A 27,213-nucleotide genomic window follows, 5' to 3' on the forward strand; every position below is an offset into this window, starting at 1 on the left:
ACCCACTTCATGCAACTACATTAGTGGTCTAATAATACTTAGCGCGCTCGGCATAGTTCCATCATGCCGCTCAAAGTGTTGCCACAAATAATGCTTAGTTTGCGAAACCCAGTTATCTGGCTGGTGGGGCATGGGAGCCTAAGCTTCAACTGTTAATGCAATCAGAGACTACTCAGACCTCGACTCAGACTTAGACGTGGGCGATCCAATATGAAGGGTTATCCAAAACGCTCTGGAGAATTCCCAAAGCGCATTCTCATAATGCTAGTAAGCCTAAGATGCCATTAACAGGAGGAAAATGACAAGATAATATAACATTATATGGTTTATGTAATGTAAACCAATACAACATAACAAAAGAGAACCATTTAATTAAATGTATAACCAGTAGTGAAACTACAATTGAAAACAATATGTTTACGGTACATTTTATTGTTTGAAACCATATGTATTGTGTACTGGGCGCAGGAACTACCGGGAGAGCCGAATTCGGACCGGCGGAATTGTAATTTAGAGAGGCAAAACGCGTAACTACAAACTTACAACTTTATTCGTCTTTACTCTTCGAAATGGTGGTACAGAGTGATCTTTTCACTACGGTGTGGTCCCGTTGCGGAAGTTGTTGTGGTTGGGAGGTTGGCACGAGTGATTGCGCTCGTGCGGTTGACAGCTCCAGTGCTGCCAGAATCGCTGCTCGGATATAACAGCTCTTCCCCGCGAAACGAGCTTCTCGCTACAGGTTGAGCCGCTGCGGAGGTTTGGTCGTCCGCTGCGATCGACGCAGTCCTTGATCTGCCGGCAAGCCCGCTGAATTTGCACATCTCCCAGTGTTGGCCATTCCATTCGAAATCGGCGATTGGATGCCCGTTGAAAGGTTAGGAACGGTCGGATTAGGAACAGGAGTCAAGTCAGCGGAAGCATGTATGTTTTCTTCCGGTGTTGTAGTCAACGGCATGTCAGAAGCTACTGCGGTAGCGTTGTCTTGGAAAATACGACAACCGATCTCTCCGCCGCGTGAAAAAGTTGCATCTGCTGGAGAGCTCAAGAGACCTGCACCAACACTACGTATTTGGTCAATATGGCGTTTCCAGACACGTCCGTCATTGAGTTGAACCAAATAATGGAGTTTACCAAGTCGTTCTTTAACAATCCCGAATTCCCACTTATTTTAGAACCCACTTGCAATTCCCTTACTTTAGACTGAACTTCGCTTCGGTTCGGATCCTTTGACGGAATCATAAGATCAAGCCTAGACCGGATCTGGCGACCAAAAACTAGCATCGCGGGGGAGTATCCAGTGGCAGGGTGAATCATTTTTCGATACGATAGGAGAATACTACAGATTTCGCCGTGCACTTCAGAACGGTTGCAGTTCAAAGATTTGAGCTTAGACTTCATCGTCTGTATGAACCGCTCTGCCTGGCCATTTGTGGCAGGGTGGTACGGTGCGCTGAGTTTGTGCACAATACCATTCATTTTCAGAAAGTTGGCGAAGTCTGCGGAGGTGAACTGAGGTCCATTGTCACTTACAAAAACAGAAGGTAGACCGTAAGTACTGAAAAACTCCCTGCAAAAACGAATCGTGGTTTCGGTAGTCATGTTCTTGACCACATAAACCGCGGGCCACTTAGAGTACGCATCTATCAGAATCAGGTAGTAGAAACCCATGAACGGACCGGCATAGTCCGCATGAACCCGTTGAAACGGTTCGGAGGGTGTATCCCAGCAATGGAACGAAACTTTCGGTGGGTTAGCCTTAGCAGCCTGACACGAAGCACAATCCTTAACAAGACTCTCGATGTCTTTGTCTATGCCTTCCCACCAGCAGTAGCTACGTGCAAGCGACTTGATTCTGGAAATACCGAAATGCGTTGAATGAAGTTCACGAAGAACCTTCACTCTCAGCGACGGGGGGACATATACACGGCTACCACGCATCAAACAATCCTTCTGCAAACCGAACTGTTCTTGATCCACGCCGAATCGAAATTTGCCGTCGACTGCCTTCCCCGTTCTCAAAGCACGAACTAACTCACGAACACTGTCATCAGAAAGGGTAGCTGAACCTAACTCATCAACCGTGAGCGGAAGCGTCTGAATTGCATTCACCTCAACTGCATCTGGCTCTTCAATCTCCGACTCGGGGTCGGTGTGAGGTGCCGGTAATCGGGACATGGCATCGGCGTTGAAATGATCGGATGACCGGCGATGGCGAATCCTATAGTCGAAAGCCTGTAGAAATGCCGCATAGTGCTGCATGCGCATTGCGGACATAGTTGGGAGTCCTTTGGATTCTGAGAAAATCTGACTAATGGGCTTGTTATCCGTGACAAGGGTAAACCTGCGACCGTAGAGGTATTGGTGAAACTTGCGAACACCGAAAATGATCGAATAAGCTTCCTTGTCAATCTGCGAATATTTTTGCTGCGTACGGGTAAGAGTCTGTGAGGCGTACTGCAAAGGTCGCTCAGTTCCATCAGGGTATTGATGACTGAGGACCGCCCCGATACCATACGGGGACGCATCGGTAGCCAGAACCACCGGAAGCGACGGATCATAGTGGACTAAGAACCTGTCACTCTGCATTTCCTTCTTGACGTACAAGAACGATTTCTCACACTCCTTACTCCAGACAAAAGGCACGTCATCTTTCAACAAGTTATTGAGCGTATACAAAATCGTACTAAGGTTTGGGAAAAACCGACCATAGTATGTAATCAGCCCAACAAAGGACCGGACTTGTTCCTTATTCTTCGGAACCGGCATGTTTTGTATCGCATCAACCTTATCGCGCAGCTTATGGATACCCGCCTTGTCGACCATGTAACCGCAATACTCAATCCGATCTGAGAAGAAGTCACACTTGTCCCTATTGACACGCAAGTTGTACTTTTCCAACCTCTTCAGCACCTCCTCGAGTCGAAGCAAATGCGTTTTACTGTCCGGCCCAGTGACACGAATATCGTCAATAAAGACGGTAACGCCGGGTATACCTTGGAGGATTTCTTCCATAAAACGCTGAAATATGGCCGGGGCGGAGGCAACACCGTACATAAGCCTGGTAGGGCGGAAAAGACCCCTATGGGTACTCAACGTAAGCAAATCCCTATCTTCCGGGCGAACCTCAAGTTGCAAATAGGCTTGAGACAAATCAAGTTTAGAGAACGTCTCTCCCCCGGCGACAGTCGCAAACAGTTCTTCAACTGTAGGAAGAGGATGGTCATCAATAAGCAAGTGCGGATTCAATGTGATTTTATAATCACCGCACAATCGTACCCTACCGCCAGCCTTTCTCACTGCAACGACAGGAGTGGCCCACTCTGAGTGGTCCACCCTTTCCCAGATGCCATCGCCCACAAACTGGTCAATCTCTTTATCGACCGCGTCCCGTACCGCAAATGCAACTGGCCTTGCCTTCACGTAGACTGGCTTTGTATCTTTACGAACAGTCAACGAAGCTTGTACACCCTCAATTTTACCCACACGTTCATCGAAAATATGTGAGAACTTGTCAAGCAAAGCATTTAACGCACTGGCGGTGGATTGATCCTTGCCGCCACAGTAAGAAACCGAATGTGTACCGGGTCTGAAAACGCGATTGAAATCCAAATTCATGGCAAGTAACCAATCGCGTCCCAGCAGGGGATGCCTGCTAGATTCTGCGACGTGCAGAGGCAGTGTGAGCTCCTCACCATTGGCAACAACATTTACCATAATTTTACCGAGTACACCGATATCATTATCGCAGTAACTTACGAGCCGTGTAGTCGTGGGGAGAATGTCCAAGTCGTTAAAGTACTGTCGTTTGTCACGTACATTTATGAGGGATACGGGCGATCCGGTGTCGACCTCGAATGTGAGCTCTCTGTGATTAATCGTCAAATTCAACAGAAACTTACCCGCAAGACCTTGAACCGCGCTCAGATGAAAAACGTCCTTGATGACGCACGGCTCCTCCAGGTGGTGTGCATCATCCGTCCCTTTCTTCTCCTTGGCCTTCGAGAGACAAACCTTCTCCAGGTGCCCCTTCTTCTTACAGCTGTTGCAGACAGTCGACTTGTGCCTGCACTTGTCCGCGAAGTGGTCTGGGTCCCCACAGCGAAAGCACTGCTTCTTCCGTCCATCCGATTTGCTTGGTTGGTGGTGGGAACTTGCTTGACTCGACGACTGGAAACTCTTCTTCTTCCTCGTCTTCTTGGATCCGTGCTCGATGTGCTGCACCTCGCTCTTCGATCGGGAACCATGCATTTCGTCGGTTCCGCGGTGAGACATCTCCATTCCGAATCCGATTTCTTTTGCCTTCGCCAGCGTCAGGTTCCGAATTTCCAGTAGCCGCGACTGTATCACACGGTTCCGGATTCCGAAAACGAACTGGTTCCGGATGGCTTTGTCCAAGTGGTCCTCGAAGTTGCATGTTTGGGCGAGTTTCTCCAAATCCATCAGGTACTCGCTCAGGGATTCGTGCTCCAACTGCTTGCGGCTCGCGAACTTGAAATTTTCCAAAATTTCCAAAGGAACCGGACTGAAATGGTCCTTCAGAAGAGCCACAAGTTCGTCGAACGTTTTCGTTTCAGGCTTTTCGTTCTTCAGCTTGTTGCAGAGCACGTCGTAGGTAGCGCCGCCCATGTAATGAAGCAGGTAATCGCGTTTGTCGGCGTCTGGAACGTGGTAAATCCGGAAAGAAACTTGCAGCCGCTCCAACCATCGGTCAAACTTCGATGTCGCAGCATTGAACGGCTCAAACGTGAAAGTAACCGGTACCACAGCAACGCCACCGGCAGCAGCAGCCGCAGCCGCCCCGCCGCCAGCTCCACCGACTCGTGGATCCACCATGGAAAAAAAAATGCAGCAGCCAGCCGAACGCGATGTCGAAACTTTTCAGCACACAAATACCGGAATTTCGCGCAGCTCCGAACTTCTCGTCGCCAAACTATTGTGTACTGGGCGCAGGAACTACCGGGAGAGCCGAATTCGGACCGGCGGAATTGTAATTTAGAGAGGCAAAACGCGTAACTACAAACTTACAACTTTATTCGTCTTTACTCTTCGAAATGGTGGTACAGAGTGATCTTTTCACTACGGTGTGGTCCCGTTGCGGAAGTTGTTGTGGTTGGGAGGTTGGCACGAGTGATTGCGCTCGTGCGGTTGACAGCTCCAGTGCTGCCAGAATCGCTGCTCGGATATAACAATATGTGTACCATACAATGTACGGTTTATTAAAACCCACGTATCAGTATTTATAACAATTCATTTACAATATAATGTATGGTTTTGCAAAAAAATATATATGGAGAAAAATATTTTTTTATATTGTTACGATACTTAACCACCCGTATAGTTTATTGTAAAAATCTTATTTACAATATACTGTATTGGGTTCTACATTACATTTTATTGTTTTTGTATTTTTATTTTTACAGTGGTGTCTATTGTAAAAATATGGTTTTAAATAGTACTGTTACAATACAACGTTCGGTTTTTCTACTGTATTTTTTATTCGGGAGGTTTTGTTCCTTACCTAGTGCGTGCAATATCCCTGGTGATGTTAAGCACGAAAAAACTTATGAAAAGTCTTTTCATAAAAAACTTTTAGTGAAATGGTCGTCAACATTGACCATGAATTTACTCAGATTAGTGAAAAAGTTAGATACGTCGATTCGAAAAATTATGCTTGAATTGGGCGAATGTGATTGGATGAATATAGGATACTGCAAGATGACGTCACGAAGCCGTGCACTGACAGTTCAGCGAGCTTGTTTACATGGACTTAGTCTCTGGCGGAGATCCGGCAAAACTGTTTTTCGATACAATTTCAGTAAAACGGTAATTAGACGATTGGTTTTGTACTAGTAGAGATGAAAATGATCGATATTTCCGTATCATAATGGATTCGGGACGGAAAACGTAAATCCAATTTTCGCCGCTCGTTAAAATTTCTAACACCTTGTAAACAAGCTCGCTGAACTGTCAAACAAAGTGAGGTTAGATCAGGTGCTTGCAGTACACTATTCAACGATCTTTACTTCTCAAAACCCGTTTAACTGCCCTACGACGCTGCAGCGCTCATTCACCGAGCACATCGAGCTGCTGCCGTTTTTCTCTCGCTCTCTTTTTCACCTTCACAATTGAGTTGTCCAAAAAATGTCTCACGAAACCAAATGCAAGCCTATCCATGAGCCTCTGTACGAATTTGCCCTGTCCTGCTCACTCCCACAGAAAATTTGAAAACACCGCGCACAGTAAAAGTCACATTTGACTTTTACTGTGCGAACTGTTTTCAAATTTTCTGTGGGAGTGAGCAGTACGCCAGATTCGTGCAGAGGCTCATATACGTGAGAACAAAAGATGTTTACAAAGTTCTTACAGATAGATCAACACGGGAAATCTGAACACAAACCACTACCACACAGAAATTTGGATTGGTCAATTCTGTCAAAGCCTCTACGTTGTGCCTCGCAGCGAGTCATGCACCTGATCATTGCAGAATCCATCATCCCTCATTCAAGTTTGTTTCTCGATATGGACCAGTAGGTCTGTGCCAAAAAGGGAGAGAAAAAAAAAAAGTTTGTTTCTATCCATACACTCAAGCAAATCTGTTGTTGGATGTTTTAATAAAACTTATTTATTTATAGTTCTATATACTACGTGGGCGTATTGAAGAGTACATATTTCTTCATGGTTTCTGTGGTGTTTCTCTCTTGACAGTTCTACTAATAATGATCTTTCTAAATACACCGCCTACTTAGAGGTCTGCTAAACTACCACATCTCCTTTTCTTCAACGAAAGATGTTGATTTTGTGACTGATTTCTTCTAGTAGTGGTTGTATGTCGAACACCGAGGACGAAATGCAGGAGTTCCCTTTTCATCCCATTTTCCGCCGGACTCAACAGATTACATCTGTTAGCGATTCGACGGCGTTGTAGTGTGAATGTTGCTAAACACTGATGAAACATGCGAAGGGCGATGAATATTGCTTCGCCATGTACATGTGAACTGTGAGTGAACATAGTTGCCAATGCTTGAGTTTTATTAGTCATCAACAAAGCTTCGTCGTCGCTCGTTACGACTGAAAAAAAAACTTCATGGCCCGAAGACATGATTGCTTCGATGCAGCATGCGTGCTCTTCGTGAAGATCAGAAAACCATTCGCCACGATTAGCTTCGTGAACTGCACCCGCTGCACAGCATCCTAGCTAACATGCTACCCTGGTACCTGCTAAACAAAAATGGTCATATTTTTGCCATTTTGTCGTTGATTCTAGCAATCTTGGGCTAATTTGATTCAAAAAATCACCTCCTACTGAGAGGGGGAACCGGTGCGGTCACCGAGGATTGCGGAAAATCCGGATTTCGGCGTAGAATTTTAAAACCTGATGCCAGGTCTTTTCCAACCAGATGCCGCAACGCAACTATCAAAATGCACTAGCAACGAAGTGGACGAATGGAGGAGTGAGTACCATGAACGAATGGGAGTCGCATGTGGTCTGCAAAAGTGATCAACTTACTTCCTCGCTCACTGCTCTCATTTACTTGCTAAAGTGTTCTTCGCGAAGCATAAATGAAAAAAACGAATGCTTGCGAATAATGGTTAGCGAAGATGCAAAAATGAATGCTCGCGATTTCGCGAAGAAGATCCAACGCAACTAGTGTCTCTGACTTGCACAGGCCTCCAGTTGCTGATTTTACTGTATAAGCTGGCTTTTGCTGAGCCCTTCCTACCGATCTGGGCGCATGTCTTCGTACACACTGAGATGCCTTCCCTGATAAAAATTTCCAATAGAATCACCATAAACTACCATTAAATAATGATAAATTTGACTGTTCAACAACAAATTATATTGTGTACTTATTTTCCTGCTGAAAATGCTTTACTGAAACTACAATACGTGAACAATAAAATCTATGGCACTAGAGATTTCAATAATAAAAACACTATAAATTGCATGGTATACTATAGTTGACTCAATTTGCTCCAGAAAATTTGGATTTATTTTATGGTAAAGATACATAACAACCCCCATTTTCTATTGTAAAGTGACATTTACAATACATGCTATGGTGGAAAACAATAGAGTCTGTTGTTACTCTACCGTTTTAAACAATTGAATTAATGGAAACTACCATTCATTTCAGCGTATTGTAACAATACATTCTGCTGTATCTCTATGATCTTTTTTATCAGGGTTGGTAAGGAATTCCTCTTTGTCCTCTGAGGGAGTTAGGAAGTGAGGTATATGGCGTTCCATCAAAAAGCTATTGGTGATATAGGGCACTAACGACGGTTGATCGGGAAAGATGGATGGATCTTTCATGGTGATGCTACCAGCACTTATGTCGAATTCGTTTATTCCCGACGGTGCACTGCACCGGTGTAGCAATTGACACCGAAAAAACGAACGGTTTCGGTGCAATTTGTTGACAGCTTATGATGGTATTAGTAAGAGCGCGTAAGAGCGTCAATGAAAACAATAAAGGATATCAAAAATAAACAAAATCAATTTCCGTGATGAACAAAATTATTTTTAACGGGCCTTCCGTTTTCAAGTTATGCGCGGTCCCACGTATGCCACTGCATTTTTATATATAAATAATAGATCACCATTAAGGTGGCCCACACTTATATTAAAAACAAAAATTTCGAAAAATGCCAAGTCTTACCTCCTTAATCAGTTGTTTTGGACTCCCAGAAGCTACATTCAAAATTTGAGCAAAATCGGTTGAGCCTAAGGGGGCGCTCAAAACGCTTGAACTTTGTATAGGAAAACTTGGCCAAATGTATGCAGAAATTTTAAGTTTTCGGATTTTGCCGCTAGGTGGCGCTGTAAGCGTTCAATAATCAAACCCTTTGGTATTATTGTAGGTGACTATATGCCAAACAACTTTGTCGAAGACCGCAAAGTGATCCAACGGCTGTGAAAAAAGTTATACCCTAGGTAAAGTGAGGATAAACTTTATTGTTGTTTTTCCAATACATGTAATACCCCGGACAGACATGTGATACGAGTGTGATCCCTGTACAATGGTACGCAGTGTCAAGAAAATTTTAACAAAACTGAGAGAATAAAAGAAATAAAATGTTTAAATAAATTAATATATAGCAACATTGCTTGCAAATGACAGTTTTATTAGTTATCCAACTCATTGAAAATAATTGCTTGACAAAATAGTACAATACCTTGTACAATACATATTGCCTAAGATTGTTTCACAATAAAATTTGCTCTGCAAATGTGATATGTAGTTTGATATGCTTCGTTACATGACGTTAATGATTCTTTTCTTACTGAAACAGGGCAAAATTATTTATGTAGTGTATTCCTAATATATATGTTTCGTATTTCAAGAGCAACACAAGTAACCATGATACTGTAGGTGCAATGCCTATTAATATGTTTAATTATGCATTATTCTTTTGCTGGTATTTTTTTGTATAAAAATGTGTAAAAACTTGAAAAAGGTAGTTATGTTATCTGAATCGTAGTCTTTTTAACTCTATAATAATACGTAACACTCGGCATAACATCACCTAATTCCAATCCCTTTTTTCGGTTCCTAATTTCGTTCACACCATGCAAAACAAATGGGGTGAACGGAATAGATCACTAAAATAACTAAAACGGCCGCTATGAAATGAACAGATAGCGCCACCGTAGTCTTGTGTGTTTGACGTAACTCGACTGCTGTCACTGTGTTACAGTCCATATACGGTGGCTCTTTTGTTTTAATGCGGTGAATAGCGGAAAAGTTGGCTTCAATGATCCATTTCAAACCGAAAAAAAGTGATTAGAATCAGGTGATGTTACGGTACATATTGTTGACAATACAGGCCAAACATTCCAATAGGTCCTATCTGCATTTGAGAGGCTCTCTTTGTTTATTTTTTCTTTCATTTATTGGAATGTAATGGTACACTTTTCAACTATTTTTGCAGTACAAATCAAAAGACGATTGTTTTGACCATCGTTCAATGCAAGGAGACAATCATAACACAAATTAACAGCTGAGATATTAAAGAGAGGGAAACCAAAGAGAGCCTCTCTTCTGCAGATAGCACCTTTAGACATGTTTGGCCTGAATAATATGCAAATGCCTTATTCAGGCTTTTGAAGCTGGCTTTGTGGCAGACTCAGTTGAAAGTGCACAAACAAGTACCGCAAAATATAAATGATTGAATCGTAGTGCTGCAATATCATGGTTGTTTGATGTGTATTCGAAGAGTTACTGCTCTGTAACATACTAACATAAGTTCAGTGGTATTATCTATTTACTAGTGAAATATTTCGGAATACACTATGAAAGTAGAATCTTAATTATTTGGCCTTAGTTTTCGATGTATCTCACAGTAAAGAAAAAAGTGTATTTAGTTTAAAACCAATATCCGTCAGCAATTGATATGCAGAACATTCAGTTGTCTGTGCAAAACCACCTAGAATGTATTTAAAAGTGAAACGTTTTACTTTACCATGAAAATTACAGAGCAACGAACAAGTTATTTAAATTTGCCCTCATAAGATGATTGATTGTGATGAAAGTGTTTTTTTTATCATACTGTGATCTCTCATAAGATAGTGGGTTGCATTGTTTTCTTTCTTTTTTGTTTTATATCTAATCGCGATTTTTTTTTTATTAATTTGATTGATTGCAAATTTCACTCAACATTTTTGTTGCGTTCCTATTTTTTTTCGTAAAAGGGTACGAATGTTTGGTAAATACAAGTCAGTATAAGTGGATTGATTGCCCAATTTTCTCAGTTTATGTCCTAGAATAAGGTACTCTACCCCTTTTTGATATGTTTTTTTCGTAGGTGTTTGATGAGTTTGAAATGTAAATAAAAATTCTAAACTTTGGACTTCTGAAATAGTGCTGAGAATAAATGTATGTCTTAAAATTTAGATAATAACTCTGTGTTGCTATGTTTTTTTGTATTGTCGACGCAAAGGAAAGATGAATAAATCTCTGAGATCTCACATTTTCATGAGCTAAACCGAATCAAACTCTATGCCTCTCTGTTCACAAATTATTCCATAACTATTATTTTTATAGTATTATTCAGTGATCTAATAATCATTTGTGTTCTATTTAAACACTGGACGTTTTTGCTGATGAAGTTTAACGAAATCTGTGCATTGATTTTCATCATCCTTAACTAGTCTAATAAATTGTATAAATATAGTTTTTTTTTAATTTATACAACGATAATGCTTTTTTTCTTTGTGTTAAAAGGTAATCCGCTTAACGAATAAAAAAAAGTTCACAAAGGCAGAAATATGGTTAAGATATTGTTTGTGTCAGTCATTATTTCATAACCACGTAACTGGCTTTAATTAAACAAAAGTTTTTAAATCTCCAAATTAGTAATTATAACCGTCATACGAAGATCCCAAATAGGAGTAGAATTGTGGCTGCAGAGGAACTGAATAATAATATGGCGAGTATAGTTCTGGTGCTACTCAATCGAGAAAGCCAGTGTTGACTAACTTTTCGAGGAAAAATTTAACATCACCGAGTTCGGAATCCTTGATGCCTATCGATTTCAGCATGCCTAAATCACCATTTTCCACTGCCATGAAGACAGACCTCAAGTGTTCCAAATCAGACCTGAAATTAATACATGAAATTAGTTCTTGTTTCAAAGAAAATTGTCCTACACTCAGCGAAAAAAAATTATCGAAAATTATCAAAATTATGGAGAATACCTTATATACCTTATTGATCGTGTTTGTTATGACCAATTTTGGAGCTCGATATGAATAGGTCGTATGTGCTTTTATCGATTAAAAATTCGATCAGTTGGATTCGCTTATTATATCGAAAACCGTTGAAATTGAGCAAAATTTAAACATATAGCAGAATCCTCACAAAACTGGCTTTCTGTTCCATCATTAAAAGTTTGCAAAATATCTGCCATATTGCTACAATGACTAAAATAAACTGATCGAATTTTATATCGACAAAAGCACATACGACCTAGTCTCTCAAATAAAGACAAATCAATCAAATCAACATACGACCTATTCAAATCGAGCTCCAGAATTTCACAAGATATCCCTATGAAAAGAGCAAAAAAATCTTAAAATGATGCAGATTGGAATCGATCTATGAACGCCGGGATCACTGAGCTCGAGTTCAATCCACACGACTTTAGAATACCACGTTGATAAACATATTTAAATGCCAAGCTGTGAGACGATTCTGCGTCTAAGAGTGACCTTATGAAATTCATCCTAATCGGTATAAATTATTCAAAAGCTGTTTCATAAGTTAGGCCTTATGTTCTTGGGAAAATATCGAGTAAACAGGCTGATCCAAATGAAGCAATAATTAAATACATGAACATCTGCACGAAAATTTGAAAACAGCTCGCACAGTAAAAGTCAAATTTGGCTTTTACTGTGCGCGCCTCGGTGTGCGCTGTTTTCAAATGTTCTGTGGGAGTGAGCAGGGCAGGGCAAATTCGTACAGAGGCTTCTCATGCGCAGGAAAAGAATAGACCACCTCGCGGTGAAATTCTACCGTCTTACCCCGCTCGTTCGACACGTTTTAATTCGACACTTTTTAATTCGTACCCCGCTTATTCGACACATGTCGAATTAAAAAGTGTTGAAATGTCACAGCGATGTACACTGTAAATGCAAAACAGTTTAATATTGCGCTTATACTCGTACCCGCAGCAGCTCCTCTTGCAGACGCTAATTCCGGAAGTTCTGTTTTGGTGCTATCTGACGCTTAAACCGCCTGGAGACCAACCGGAATCGACTGAGGATGGCAACAATCGTAAAAAGAACGAGCTTTTCATTCGCACCACCGCTATATTTGTTGAAATTATGTTTCATAACAAATCCGGAAATCAAAACAAAAACAAAAATAGAGTTGCCAAATTTCAATGAGCAACGTGGTGTAGGGTGACCAGTTTGTCGAATTAAAAGTTTACCCCGGTTATTCGACAACAGTCGGTGTCGTATTAGCGGGGAAATACGGTATCTCTTTCGCTCTTTCACAGAGTTTGAAAACAACAGGACCAGTACCTGCGTCAAATTTGACAGGTGTTGGTCCTGTTGATTTCTAATTTCCCGTAGGAGCGATAGAGAGCAATTTATTAATGACGTCACCGTGCAACGAGGTATTGTACTGCACACTCAATCTGGATACGTGCGAAAACGCAAACAAAGGGGCTTAGGAGCGATATGTGAAGTCTTTGTTTACCAATGTTTCTATGCCCTTTTCAAATGTTGCTCCAAAAGTGCTCTGATCAGACTGAAGACACTACACTGACAAAAGCGTTGCAAAAGGGACATGGTAATTTTGACTGTATCGAGGGTCAAATTAAAACACCTTTACTACTTGATTTTTATAGACCATATTTTTTGCTTTAAATTGTGCATGGTAAACTGCATAGTATACTTGACCATCGTAAAGTCAGGGACAGACTGGTGGTATTCGTACCATGGTACAAGTTGTCAAGAAAATTATTCCAAGCCTATCTTGATTGGAGACAATAATCAGTATGAAACTCATTTCAAGATAATTGTACCATGGTACGTACACCACCAGTCTGTCCAAGGTTTAACATGGTTTCAATAACTATGCGTAAGATTAAACCACAGACAAACAGACGTAACACCTTGAATGATTTTCATGAAAATCCATCGCTTAGTTCACACTACCATCAACTGGTGGAAAAGTTGCACGAATCACTCTGTTGTGCCATATCGTCAACAGAAGGCGCTAGTGTGAAACGTCAAACGCATAGAAAAACGATGCGCACGCCTCTGGTTGTGAAAGCCACAACTATGAAAATTTAAAATGATCGTTAAAAAGCGTGGTCGATGGGAATTTCGCAAGTGTTACGTCTGTTTGTCTGTGATTAAACGGTTGTATCATCTTTATTGTTTACGTCGAGGAAAGAAGGCAGCGAAACATATATAATTCAATTTATTGATTCCAAATATTAACATCCATATACTTTTAAGTGATAAGAACCTTAGACACCCTGTCTTGGGCATACGGTTGAGGCGGAGATTGCCACAGATGTGAAGATGGGAAAAGGCGTTTTATTATGAGGATCCAGCTGCAGAATTATTTCCGGATTCAGGCAGAAGTTCCGCGGGAAGGCTGTCTGTTGAGCGACGTTGTTAGGGAGCTTGTGCTGTATACAGTACTGGCGGGAGAAGGTTTTCCGAGGGGAAAATACGACGGGTAAACCGCTTGCATAAGGGGATTCCAAGGGCATCTTCCTAGCTGACCAAGCAATTATGTGCAAGTGCAATGAAAACATGCTCTCTACAGAACTCTCTTCCTGTAGGAACTACTGCAGGAGCACAGACAAACAGACGTAACACTTCGAACTGTTTTCGATTCAAATCATAGTCACGGAAACATGTTCGCCCAATGTTCAATGGACAGAGTTTGGCCGACCATCAACTAGGTGGCGGTAGTGCGCAAACGTCAAATTCGAACAAAAACGATGCGAGCGCCACGGTTGGCCAGTTGGCGAATCATCAAATTTTTAAATAGACCGATACATCGGTGTACGATGAGAATTTTCAGAGTGTTACGTCTGTTTGTCTGTGGCAGAAGTTTCATGCTTTGGCGGTATTGATGGTATTGATTACTATGCGCTTGATTGTCAAACCGTGGTAATTGCAAGGAAAACATAGTAGTTATTACTAATAACAATAACATGTTCGTTACGACTATTTTTAGGCATGGTAAAATTAAATAAGGTTAAATTATTAACTTTACTATATTTTTCCCAGTGTAGATTGACTTGATGCAATAGGATACTGCAAGATGACGTCACAAAGCCGTGCACTGACAGTTCAGCGAGCTTGTTTACATGGACTTAGCCTCTGGCGGAGATCCGGCAAAACTGTTTTTCGATACAATTTTAGTAAAACGGTAACTAGACGATTGGTTTTGTACTACTAGAGTTGAATATTATAATCGATATTTCCTTATCATAATGGTTACGGGACTGAAAACGTAAATTTAATTTTCGCCGCTCGTTAAAAATTCTAACACCTTGTAAACAAGCTCGCTGAACTGTTAGGCAAGGGAAGAATCAAATATTACGTCCATCATTTTTCGGGATTTCAGACCCCCCCCCCCTCCTCTCCCCTCTGTCGCACATTTTCCGTATACCTAATACACGTACTGTCATGTCACACTTTTGTAGTCCAACCAAAGATAAAAAAAGATCGTTGGTCCAACCCCCCCCCCCCCTCCCCCAAATGTTGGACGTAATTTATGAACGTTCCCCAAAGTAAGGTTATGGATCAGTAGCTTGCAGTACCCTATCGCGTACTTCTATTTATGGCTAGTACGCTGATCGCAAGAAATTTCTTGGCCTATCTCGATGCGTGGAAAATTCAGGCAAGGAATCGCTCAAGAAATAATAAAGCGTCGCTTAATTCCGGTCTAGTACGGAGCTGAAACGAAACGTCAAATCAAATGGGGCTTGCTGTGTTAAATTTCTTGACCATTTCGGTCACGGAAAAATAATGCACTGAACGTAAATTACTTGAGCGATTCCGTTTGAAGTGGATACCAAGGTGGATACCTCGCATTACACTGAAAAGTTCATTACCGTAATCAGCGGGATGAAGTGTATTACTATGGGACCCACGTCCTTCAACCGCTGAGGACGCTACAATTCTGTTTCAATGGCAGAATTTTTCACGTAAATCAATTTGAAGGTTTTTATGTAAATTTCGACAGATTTTACATAAACATATCGACTTTTTTGGTTGCGTGTATTAAAACTCGGTGAAAATACTGTCTTTTAAAAAATTGCCTCCCATCAACGCCTTGTAAATCAGATGACTTATAAAACACTTTTATTCATTCATGGTAGGCTTAATGAACATAGCTTTAAGTTTAAATACAAGTTTTACTTGAAATAGCATATTTTTTGCGAAAGTTAGAGGAATTTCGTTTACGAAACTTAACATGTTTTAATAATATTTGTTTGGAATCATATGCATTGTACCTGATTTTATAGAAAAAAACAGAGTAAAAGTGACCAACTTCTCCCAGATTGCGGTGCTCTTACAAGCAAATTAAAGAAAACTTACCGCATTAAATGTAATGCAGCTCCAAAATCTTCTATGGTTTGCGATTCACTGAGAGCTATAGCTACTTTCTCCACTCCTCCTAGGGGAGCCAAGGCATCTCTCGCTTTGCTGCCAAATAGCTTTTCAAGGTAGTTTGGCCCATGTGATGCTAGTAAACTCTGTAAAAATGATGCCGTTTCCTCTACAGGTGGCCGTTTAGCTGGAGATAGAAAACAATGCATTTCATTTTTCTAAAGCAACATAATTAATGTTTACCAGCGGTGCAGAGTCTCATATCTTCATCGTAACCATCCGAACAGTCAGGGGCTCCATCACACAAGTATTGAATAGAAATACAGTTTCCATCACCGGGGCACTTGAATGGTTCATATGGATGGCATGCCTCTGTAAATAAAAAAAAACTTAATAATCTTTGTACATTCCTTCCATATAGTCCATATAATTTTCCAGGTAATTTTCTCAACAAAGTAACCCAAATAACCACGCTGTTTAATCTGTACTTATTGCACATATGAAGTACTTCTTATAAAGCGCGTATATTGTTTATATTTTTATACATATTGTTCCTTATTATTGAATATTGAATATAATTGAATTGAATTATTGGTTTATATTGTTCCTTATTATTGAATCTTTTTTGTTAGATATGAGCACGTATGAAAACATCAAGAACAGAATCAATCGGTTCCGTAATCACTTGTTTTCGAATGGGATGGATTTGGGTAGGTAAGATAACTAATGGCATTCTAGCACAACTTTTTAGAGCTGCTGGAAACACAACTCAACAAGGCACGAGCTGAGTATACCTTACTTTATATTGCAAATTTTTCCATGTGCAAATACATGGTAATCGTAGTACACAGCGTTAGCGCGTCCGGGTTTCATCGTGATCCAGTCTCAGAAGTCTAGGTTCAATTCCCGAAATAGAAAAAAAAACTGAACAGAACAAGAGAGCTGGATGGAAATGGTATAAGAAGATTGTTTTTCTTTTTTTTTCTTCAGTTACCTTAAATACACGTTCTGTATGGTTTCATCACATTAGCTATAGTTGATTAACAGCTTATATATGGCATAAGCACAGACAAACAGACGTAACACTTGCGAAATTTCCATCGACCACGCTTTTAACGATCATTTTAAATTTTCATAGTCGTGACTTTCACAACCAGAGGCGCGCGCATCGTTTTTCTATGCGTTTGACGTTTCACACTAGCGCCACAGACAAACAGACGTAACACCTTGAACGATTTTTATGGAAATCCATCGCCCAATTCACACTACCTTCATCTGGTGGAAAAGTTGCACGAATCACTGTGTTGTGCCATATCGTCAACAGAAGGCGCTAGTGTGAAACGTCAAACGCATAGAAAAACGATGCGCGCGCCTCTGGTTGTGAAAGTCACGACTATGAAAATTTAAAATGATCGTTAAAAGCGTGGTCGATGGAAATTTCGCAAGTGTTACGTCTGTTTGTCTGTGCTAGCGCCTTCTGTTGACGATATGGCACAACACAGTGATTCGTGCAACTTTTCCACCAGATGAAGGTAGTGTGAATTGGGCGATGGATTTCCATAAAAATCGTTCAAGGTGTTACGTCTGTTTGTCTGTGGCATAACATATATATATTTATATACTTTAGCAATGTCTACAGTAAAGCATGCTTTATATCAACAATAGTAGCGCCACTTTCGACTTTAAACCTACTTTAATGTTGCCTATACCACAAAACAACTTTATCTTGCATACCATATAATACACTATAAAGTGAATTTAATGTTCCATATACAGCTCCTACTTGGGTATAGTACCGGTCGAGGTACCGGTATTGTACGAAAATGTGGAGCCATAGAAATCATAGAAAGCTGATAACAACTAAATTTCTGGCATTTCCATTTTTATATAAGTCTTAAAATAATGGCTTCAACTAAGACGATATTTTTCACTTTTGTTCTTAGAAGCTTATATTGTCAAGGATTGAATAAAAAAAATAAAACTTAAGGACAAACTTCTTGAAATCCCGCTTCAACAGTTCATCAGAATTTCAGACGCACAAATCTCAAGAAGCAAGCTTTAAACAACAGTGCATTTTATTATTCTGTTTTTGCTCACTGTTTTAACTTGTTACACTTGAAATAAAAAGACCAGGTGCGCTGGTTTTGCTTACAAAGAAATGTGTGCACTTGCAATAGTGAGTAGGTGCCAAAGTCGGTCATTGTGGCGGCCATTTTGGGATTTTATCAAGGCTGTCCTCAAACCAATTTTGCGCGTGAGGACACTGCTGATTGAAAATAAGCATATGATAATGATGTTCAGTCATTGGCATGGCTATTCCTGAAGTAAACGTGCATCATAAATAAACTGTACTAACAATCTTTCAACAGGATTCTGTTGTGCCAATGTCAAGGCAAATATCTGGCAAAATAAAATTGTTAATTTGTATTGATAAACACATCATTTTCTGAGGGATGTCCTTTCTGGGGAATGGTTTTCTGACGAATGGTGCATTCTGGCAAATAGTTTTCTGGGAAACGGTCCATTCTGGCAAATGGCTTTCTGGCAAGCTGCATTGTGGCAAAGGTCATACAACCGATGAGAACATTTCCACCTCTATGAGCTTTTCTTTCAATCAGAGCAGCGCCAGCATCAAAAGTGGCTCCATGTGACTTAGCTCCTGAAAGCAAAATTAATAGATGATTCACTTTTTACTAAACGGGATGAATGACCCATAAAAGGTTAAAATCCCTGGTAATAAACAAACAAACAACTTTTTACTTAATTGAAATTGGGATTCAAATGTACCTTACGTCTGTTTGTTATTAAAAAAAACTTCTAATTAGAATGTATTTAATTTCGTTAACAATGCCTTTCAAACGATGCATTTTTAAACGATGAACCTGTTCATTTGACTCACCCCGGATAAAAATTCCAATACAAATACAATATATAACAATACTACAACAATACATTCTATTACCAACAATTCATTATATTGTTATTGTATGGTTATACAACAATACCTTCTATTGTAAAAAAAGTTCAAACAATATCAAAACAATAAAATGTATGGTTTGCGTTTCAGATTTGTTCGAGAAAAAAAAATTGTATTGTTATTATCAAGGTTACGATACTTGACAACCTGTACATTATATTGTAAAATCTTCATTTTCAAGCGGTGAACCAGCGTCTGGCTGAAAGCCTCTTAAATAAAGAAAAAAAATTCTTCATATACAATACATTTTATGGTGCATATCCATTAGCGTGGGACACGAAAATACATTTTACTCCTGTATCCTCCTAACAAAAATTCAGCTCGATCGGTGAAACTATATTTTAGCGCCAGCCGTTTTAAGTTTTCATACGATTTACTATGGGGAAAATCACTATTTCAAAGAAAAATCACCATAGGTTGTCCCTCAACCCCAAATATATCGATGATCGGTTTCTGCTGGAAATTTTACGAGGAACAAACCCTCTGAAGACTGCAAAGCGATCTAAGGCATGTGGAAAAGGTTATTGACTGAAAACCGAATGGCATGCAAACGCTGTTTAACATGTAAGGAATAACAATAAATAATAAAATCTCGCCATTATATCGATCGGGTAAGGCTTAATAACTTTTTCCACGAATGTCGCATCGCTTTGCGGTCTTCGGAGGTATGATTTCTCGTGAAGTTATCTACAGAAAGCATTCAACGACTTATTTTTAGGGATCAATGGATGACCTCAAGCGATTTTTCTTTGAAGAAGTAAATTTTTACTATGGGGTAAAAATTTGTAAAACTAAGAATGATGGGCGCGTAAATATAGTTTATATAGAAATTTTGCCCAGCTGGTATGGGACCAAAATGAAATTCAAAAAGTATACAGCAGTTTTTTTTTTCATTTTTTATGTTTTCCCATATAAACCGTGTACCAGGCTAGTGTCTGTGAGGCTGATATCCTTACGTTTTATTGTTTTTATATTGTCTTCTGTACGGTATCTACATCCAATGAAATGTATTGCGAATGTAATGTAATGTAACAATACAATTTATTGTATTTGCTTAGGACATTTTTACGAGGGACACTTTGACAGGTCTCGCTGCTTGATTGGCCCAATATAAGAGCATCAGCATATCTCTATGTTAAGGATTTATAGTAAAAATGTATTGCAAGGTAAACTCCAATACATATACACTCCCGTTCAAAAGTTTGGGGTCACCCCCTCAAAAACATGTCATTTTTTCAGGCCCATATCTCCGCCAATTTGCGTCCGATTTCAAAACCCTAGGTTTCATTCAAAAGATAATAAGTCAAAGAAACTTTGAACATGATTCAAAAGAAACTTTTTCAAACAATTTTGTATGTAAACTTAACCCAAAGTTGCCAAATTTTCTAAAAAATGAATATAAACTTACGGCAGTGCCGCTGGAAGTTGGGTCGACCAAATTTTAAGATGAGAGCGGTAATATGACCCATTTTCTATTAGCTTTCAACTTCTTTTTACAGAACTTAGCTAAAAAATCTAGAAAAAAAGTTATTAAGTAAATTAATCCTTGATGTCATCGACCAAAAGTTTGGGGTCACCCCTCAATATGATGTATCGGCCAAAAGTTTGGGGTCACTTTCGTAAAACATGGAAAAGTGATTTGTTGATATCTTTGTCATCTTTCATTCAATTTTAATTCTTCTTGGCTTATTTGAAACAAAATGAATGATACTTACTACATAGACATTGAACCACACATATTTGTTGAAATTTACATACTAAAACTTAACGTAAAGTTGCCTCATTTTTTGAAGCGTGGTAAAATGTGCTAACTTTACATAACATTTTTATATACAAAAATCGTTAAATACGTTAAGTTAACGACATCAAACGTAAATTTAGTTAATTATCTTTGAAATGAGCCAAAAATAATTAAAATTGAACTATAGATGACGAAGACACAGACAAACAGACGTAACACCTTGAACGACTTTCATGAAAATCCATCGCCCATTTCACACTACCATCACCTGGTGGAAAAGTTGCACGAATCACTATGTTGTGCAATATCGTCAACAGAAGGCGCTAGTGTGAAACGTCAAACGCATAGAAAAACGATGCGCGCGCTTCTGGTTGTGAAAGCCACAACTATGAGAATTTAAAGTGATCGTTAAAAGCGTGGTCGATGGAAATTTCGCAAGTGTTACGTCTGTTTGTCTGTGACGAAGATATCACCAAATCACTTTTCCATGTTTTACGAAAGTGACCCCAAACTTTTGGCCGATACATCATATTGAGGGGTGACCCCAAACTTTTGGTCGATGACATCAAGGATTAATTTACTTAATAACTTTTTTTCTAGCTTTTTTAGCTAAGTTCTGTAAAAAGAAGTTGAAAGCTAATAGAAAATGGGTCATATTACCGCTCTCATCTTAAAATTTGGTCGACCCAACTTCCAGCGACACTGCCGTAAGTTTATATTATTTTTTTAGAAAATTTGGCAACTTTGGGTTAAGTTTACATACAAAATTGTTTGAAAAAGTTTCTTTTGAATCATGTTCAAAGTTTCTTTGACTTATTATCTTTTGAATGAAACCTAGGGTTTTGAAATCGGACGCAAATTGGCGGAGATATGGGCCTAAAAAAATGACGTGTTTTTGAGGGGGTGACCCCAAACTTTTGAACGGGAGTGTATATGGAATACGCAGATTAGTTTCTACTGAGTACTGTGCAAAAAAAAACATAGGAAATGTAATAATAATTCCGCTTCACTTGGGAACAGGAAATTTAACTTCAATATACGCAGCTTCGAATAAACCCATCAATATATCAACGTCGTCTTTTAACAGTAAGTTGAATTGAATAAGTGTGCACGAGAAATTCAGCAGTTAAATTCAGAGATGAGAGCGACATGTATTCAACAGATTTCCCATCACATATTAATTCTCTCTTTCCACCCACACGGTTTTAATTTTCTATAACCTTCATCCGTTCTGCATCAAATATGTTCATCAATGCTGCCAATGAACAAGCAAATATAACCAGCAATTTTGAATTTTAGACCTAAACAAACTATATATTCCTAAAGAATATCTCAGAAAAATAAATTTCTTATCTAATACAGGCATGGCATAATGGAGAAAAGAGAATGAATGTGAAATAAACTTACCACTCCTTTTGGAAATCGGAGCCATATGTCCATATAGACGGCTAAGATCGATGCCAAGGACTGCAAGCGGCAGTGATGCAAAAATAATGTTACAAATTGCAAACCAATGCGCTTTTGACATGATGTTTTTTTATACAGTAAGCTTCCCTACAGACTGCCTAGTTGATCTGATCAAATATGCAGTGGCTATCAAAATAATAAAAAATCTGCACCAATAGGATTAAGACGAGTTTAAAAATTGCGTAGAATTTGCTTCATCCACGCGAAAGATATGGAACTAAATTTTTAACTGCTAGCACATCGGAACCATTCATTAATCGTTGATTGCGTCGAACTTTTCCAAATAAAAAATATCTTCTCCACTACTGACTAATTTAAATAAATCAAGCTTTTCGTAGATTAGCACTTGCGTTCCGTGAGCACTCAAAATGGACTGTGACGTTTCGCGTAGGAAGTTTTCCTTTTTATCATAATTGAAAATTACAAGCGCATGCGCAAAATATCGTTATGGAAAAAGGATTCAATTCCGATATAAAAAAACGTAAATGGTAACAAATGGTAGCGCATATGAAATGTTAGGTTAGCTCCTGTAGGGTTGCAGGTTCAGTTATATATTTTCAACAACAGTTATTGTGGAGATTCCACCTGTTTATAAAAGACAATTACACCGTCTTCGGCCAGAGGCCGCACAGACTGAACATTACTTCCCTACTAACAAAAGTAACTGCATAAGAGCTTATGTAACAAACGCATTTGGAAGAAAGCTCTTTTATGCTCTTATTCAGCATAAATGCTAATTAGTTAGACAATCGTCAACTCAACAGAAATAACACCCAGTGGCCCAGTGTAGAGTTTTCCGTTTGACAAAAAATTTCTCCAACTGGAGCGGGAATCGAACCCACACTTCGATGCTTACTTACGAGACACCTTGACGACTGACGCTGTTAACCGCTCGACCACGAAGCCCACACCTGTGCGGAAATTATTTGACGAATTTCGCACCAACTCGTCTTCGGGGTTGGCAGCACCCCCTCAGAATGTTATGAAATTTTGTAGGTTGCAAGACTTTACCTTTTCAAGCAACTTTGCGTATTTTGTTTTTTCAAAATTAACCTAGACTAACATTTAAAAAGAGTCAAAGTTCTTTAACCGTTTTTTTTTTTCACAAAAAATAACTCGAATATGATAAGATGTACATAAAAGTGATGTATGGGTGACATTTAGAGAATTGTCCAAGCTTTCATGAAAAAATATTTCAAAAATTATAAATACAGTTTTACACGCTAAAAAATATATTTTCGAAGGGGTGACACTTGAATCTTTTGAATTTAATCTTTTCTGAATCTTTTCGGAATCTTTTCGAATCAGCAAAATTCCGATAAAAAAATCAAATCACTTTTGCTTCAGTGTTTTGCGCGCAAATCTGTCAATCCTGAAAACGATCGAAATTGTCAACAAAAATGGTGCGGTCTTGTGCGGTCGATGCTGTGTAATTCCGTTTTTTTAGTAAAATTCGTGCGCGATCGATGTGATTTTCGTAGTGTTTTATAATTCTACGCATCCGGGAACGAGAAAACGGTAGGCTGTGAGCACCAGAGCCATTACGAGGACTGGAACTAGAGGGGGAAGTGCGGGAAGTAGCGACTGCAGGAGCAGAACACATATGAACACTTCGGAACCAGGTATGATGGTTTGTATTCATTGCCAGAACGAGAGCAGCAGTTTTTGAGGCCGGAGAAGATTTTTATGATTGCTTGAGACGCTTCCTTACTCTGGAAAACCCCCCATAAACCGTGAAATATATTAGCTGAAAATGTCCCATTTGAAATGGTAAAACAATGTATTTACCGGGCCAACAAGAAGCATTGCGTGACAGTGCTGGACTGCTTCCCGACTATGGAAGGAACTGGTGTTCTACGTGCTGGATACGCTGGTGTACAAGGAAATGAATCTGGTAATGTGAGTGTCCAAGCCTTTTTATCCTGAATTAAAACAAAATTAACGAAAATCTACCTCTCGTCGCTTGCAGGTATCTTACATATGTTGAACGGCACTCGTTTGGACGGATTTATGTTTTACCACTAAGAGTCGAACTAGTTGTACGAACATGTACGGCCAAACGCCGCTGGTGGCTGTTTTTCTTTATGGTTCCGGATGTGCTCGGAAGCGAATAATGCCAGGCAGTGCACCATCATTATCTGCAGTAGGAATCCATCGGTTACCAAGATTAGAGTTACAGGGCATGGACGACATGGACGGAGGGTCGGGAGAGGTGTTGGGCACCTAGGAGAAGATGTCTGAGGTGCCAGTAAAGAAAACAACGGTTATGCGGACGAAGACCGACAGCGGAAAGAGTTGGACGAGATTTTGCGTCTAGAGATAGAGGGGTAGAACGACAGGTGGGTATCGATTTGCTAGCGATCAATACAATAGAGAATAGAAAATAGAAACTTTGACGATGCAAATCTCCAATTCCAGTGGACTGATCTAACTGAAAATTTAGTCGATTATTCATCACATGTAAGCATACAAACGATCAATTTTTTCAGCCCATTCCAGTGGAACTCGAGATTTGCATCTTCAAAGTATGAGAGCAATGATTGATGATTCTGATGACGCCCCGTAAAGCCTTAAAGCTCCTTATTACGCTCCGTCCTGCCAAAGCACAAGATAATAATTTTTCTTGTCATTATTGAAGTCCTTTCTCTTTACTAACGAGTTGTACTTATACTTTTTTTCTCGTCCTCTTAGTGTTTTATTAATCGGATCCCGGAGTCCTCGCTTCTGATATCAAACGAACATCTTTTGAAAAATGGTTACAATGATGGTCCTGGATCCATCTTTTTATCGACAGGTATTTTCTTATTTTCTTTTAAAATATTAAAAAGAGTGAACGATTCGATGTAGGGGATCGTATCCAAGAAAACTTTGTGACAAGAATGCATACATTTTCTATTTCTTTAAAAAAGAATTCTGAGATACCTATGGTTTGCTGGGGATTGCGATTGAATGAGATCTGATTCCATTTTCGAATTAGAATTTGAATCCGCTTTCTAATGTTTATCCTTTGACAGATATGCGTATATTTCGACTACCACTTGGTTTGTTTTAGGAGTGGTTTATCGTTTATCGGCTGACAAAAATTTGGATTTTCTCTTATGTCAACAACAATGCAATTGTCTGCTAATAAAATTTTACCTACTGGAGAATAAATAGTGTGTGATTTGACACCTACATTTGGTTTCGCTAAATCATTTATCCCACTTATCTAGAACCAACACATGAATTTATTTTTAAATCTATTGCAGACCTATTAACCATGGCAAACATTTTTTGTTGAAAGGGATCGCTTCGCCATCCATACAAAGGAACCAATGCAGTGATCCAAACGGAGCCATGTCTATTTATTATTTTGTTATTGTTATATTAATTTTCTTTTATTTTCGCCTTTGTCAATAAATAGTGTTGTGGTGGGTGGGGAGTTTTGATGGGTACTTCTAAAACATCCGAAATTGAAATACGGGTCTCTGAATACGACCATCAAATGCATGGTCACCTGCATTGTTCTAGGGAGCTTAAAATAATTATAGGTAATAATTAGGATTTTTTAGAGCTTGCTGATAAAACCTTTAAAATTCTCGAAGTGACACAAAACAAGGAAGTGTAATTTTGTAATCAGTTTCAACTCTCCAAATACCATGGCCAAAAAACCTCGCAAGTTGCTAGGTGACGCAGGTACGTTTAATTTTGACTTTTCTCGAAAACGACTTAGAGAGTTCAAACTGTTCTTGCCTGCTAATTAATCAGAATTTTTGAGAACAAGGAAGGTTCACCAAGTCATCTGAAATTGCGAGGTGATGCAAAATTTGTTAAGTTTTGATTTTAAACATTTTCCAAAAACTTTTTGAAAAGTTTAAAAGTTCACCATATCCTCCCAAATTGTAAGGTGACGCAAGTACTAAAAACCTTGATAAGAACTTTAAGAATTTTTTAAAGATTCATGAGATATTCTCCTGTCGTTGTCGATGAAAAGGTTCATCAAGTCCTCTGGAGTTCTTTGGTGACGCACAATTCATCTGCTTTGAAAATAGAACAACTCCTCCTTCTCATTAGAACATGTCGTTGAAAAGGTTCACCAAGTCCTCTGTAGTTGTTTGGTGACTCACAATACATCTATAGAACCACTCCTCCTTCTCATTAGACCATGCCGTTGAAAAGGTTCACCAAGTCCTCTGTAGTTGTTTGGTGACTCACAATGCATCTATAGAACCACTCCTCCTACTCATTAGAACATGTCGTTGAAAAGGTTCGCCAAGTCCTCTGGAGTTTTTTGGTGACGCACAATGCATCTGCTTTGAAAATAGAACCACTCCTACTCATTAGAACATGTCGTTGAAAAGGTTCACCAAGTCCTCTGTAGTTGTTTGGTGATGCACAATACATCTACTTTGAAAATAGAACCACTCCTCCTACTCATTACAACATGTCGTTGAAAAGGTTCGCCAAGTCCTCTGGAGTTTTCTGGTGACGCACAATGCATCTGCTTTGAAAATAGAACCACTCCTCCTTCTCAGTAGAACATGTCGTTGAAAGGGTTCACCAAGTCCTCTGTAGTTGTTTGGTGATGCACAATACATCTACTTTGAAAATAGAACCACTCCTCCTTCTCATTAGAACATGTCGTTGAAAAGGTTCACCAAGTCCTCTGTAGTTGTTTGGTGACTCACGCTACATCTATAGAACCACTCCTCCTTCTCATTAGAATATGTCGTTGAAAAGGTTCACCAAGTCCTCTGTAGTTGTTTGGTGACGCACAATACATCTACTTCGAAAATAGAACCACTCCTACTCATTAGAACATGTCGTTGAAAAGGTTCACCAAGTCCTCTGTAGTTGTTTGGTGACTCACAATGCATCTATTGAACCACTCCTCCTTCTCATTAGAACATGTCGTTGAAAAGGTTCACCAAGTCCTCTGTAGTTGATTGGTGATGCACAATA

At 39.4% G+C, this 27,213-nt stretch overlaps 2 protein-coding genes and 1 long non-coding RNA gene across 3 annotated transcripts; 1 reads left to right on the plus strand and 2 right to left on the minus strand.

Annotated features, from left to right (window-relative positions):
* Positions 1-594: 594 nt before the first annotated feature.
* Positions 595-4,833, minus strand: LOC134290610 (uncharacterized protein K02A2.6-like). The gene is made up of 2 exons (XM_062857777.1): positions 1,195-4,833; positions 595-807 (listed from the first exon to the last, which is right to left on the minus strand). Exons 1-2 carry the CDS (start codon positions 4,831-4,833, stop codon positions 595-597), a joined length of 3,852 nt encoding a protein of 1,283 aa, XP_062713761.1.
* A 4,272-nt stretch (positions 4,834-9,105) lies between these two features.
* LOC109411915 (IDLSRF-like peptide) lies at positions 9,106-22,657 on the minus strand. Its single transcript, XM_019685546.3, has 4 exons — positions 22,213-22,657; positions 16,331-16,459; positions 16,076-16,274; positions 9,106-11,600 (listed from the first exon to the last, which is right to left on the minus strand). Exons 1-4 carry the CDS (start codon positions 22,331-22,333, stop codon positions 11,453-11,455), a joined length of 597 nt encoding a protein of 198 aa, XP_019541091.1. The 5' UTR covers positions 22,334-22,657; the 3' UTR covers positions 9,106-11,452.
* A 1,002-nt stretch (positions 22,658-23,659) lies between these two features.
* Positions 23,660-26,402, plus strand: LOC109430186 (uncharacterized). The gene is made up of 4 exons (XR_009998524.1): positions 23,660-24,171; positions 24,242-24,611; positions 24,964-25,066; positions 25,521-26,402. It is a non-coding gene; the product is annotated as an uncharacterized LOC109430186 (long non-coding RNA).
* The last annotated feature ends 811 nt before the right edge of the window (positions 26,403-27,213 follow it).

This window comes from Aedes albopictus, chromosome 3 (assembly GCF_035046485.1).
Source record: "Aedes albopictus strain Foshan chromosome 3, AalbF5, whole genome shotgun sequence".
In the NCBI taxonomy this organism is placed as follows: Eukaryota; Metazoa; Arthropoda; class Insecta; order Diptera; family Culicidae; genus Aedes; species Aedes albopictus.

Bases quoted from the DNA above. Each gene is read 5' to 3' on its own strand.
- LOC134290610 (XM_062857777.1), bottom strand. From the start codon at position 4,833: ATGGTGGATCCACGAGTCGGTGGAGCTGGCGGCGGGGCGGCTGCGGCT. The intron at 808-1,194 runs GTAAGGGAATTG...GTGCAAATTCAG, and splicing joins GAAGCGAAGTTCAGTCTAAA to CGGGCTTGCCGGCAGATCAA.
- LOC109411915 (XM_019685546.3), bottom strand. From the start codon at position 22,333: ATGTCAAAAGCGCATTGGTTTGCAATTTGTAACATTATTTTTGCATCA. The intron at 16,275-16,330 runs GTAAACATTAAT...TTCTATCTCCAG, and splicing joins TATGAGACTCTGCACCGCTG to CTAAACGGCCACCTGTAGAG. The intron at 11,601-16,075 runs GTAAGTTTTCTT...TATTAATTTCAG, and splicing joins GCTGCATTACATTTAATGCG to GTCTGATTTGGAACACTTGA.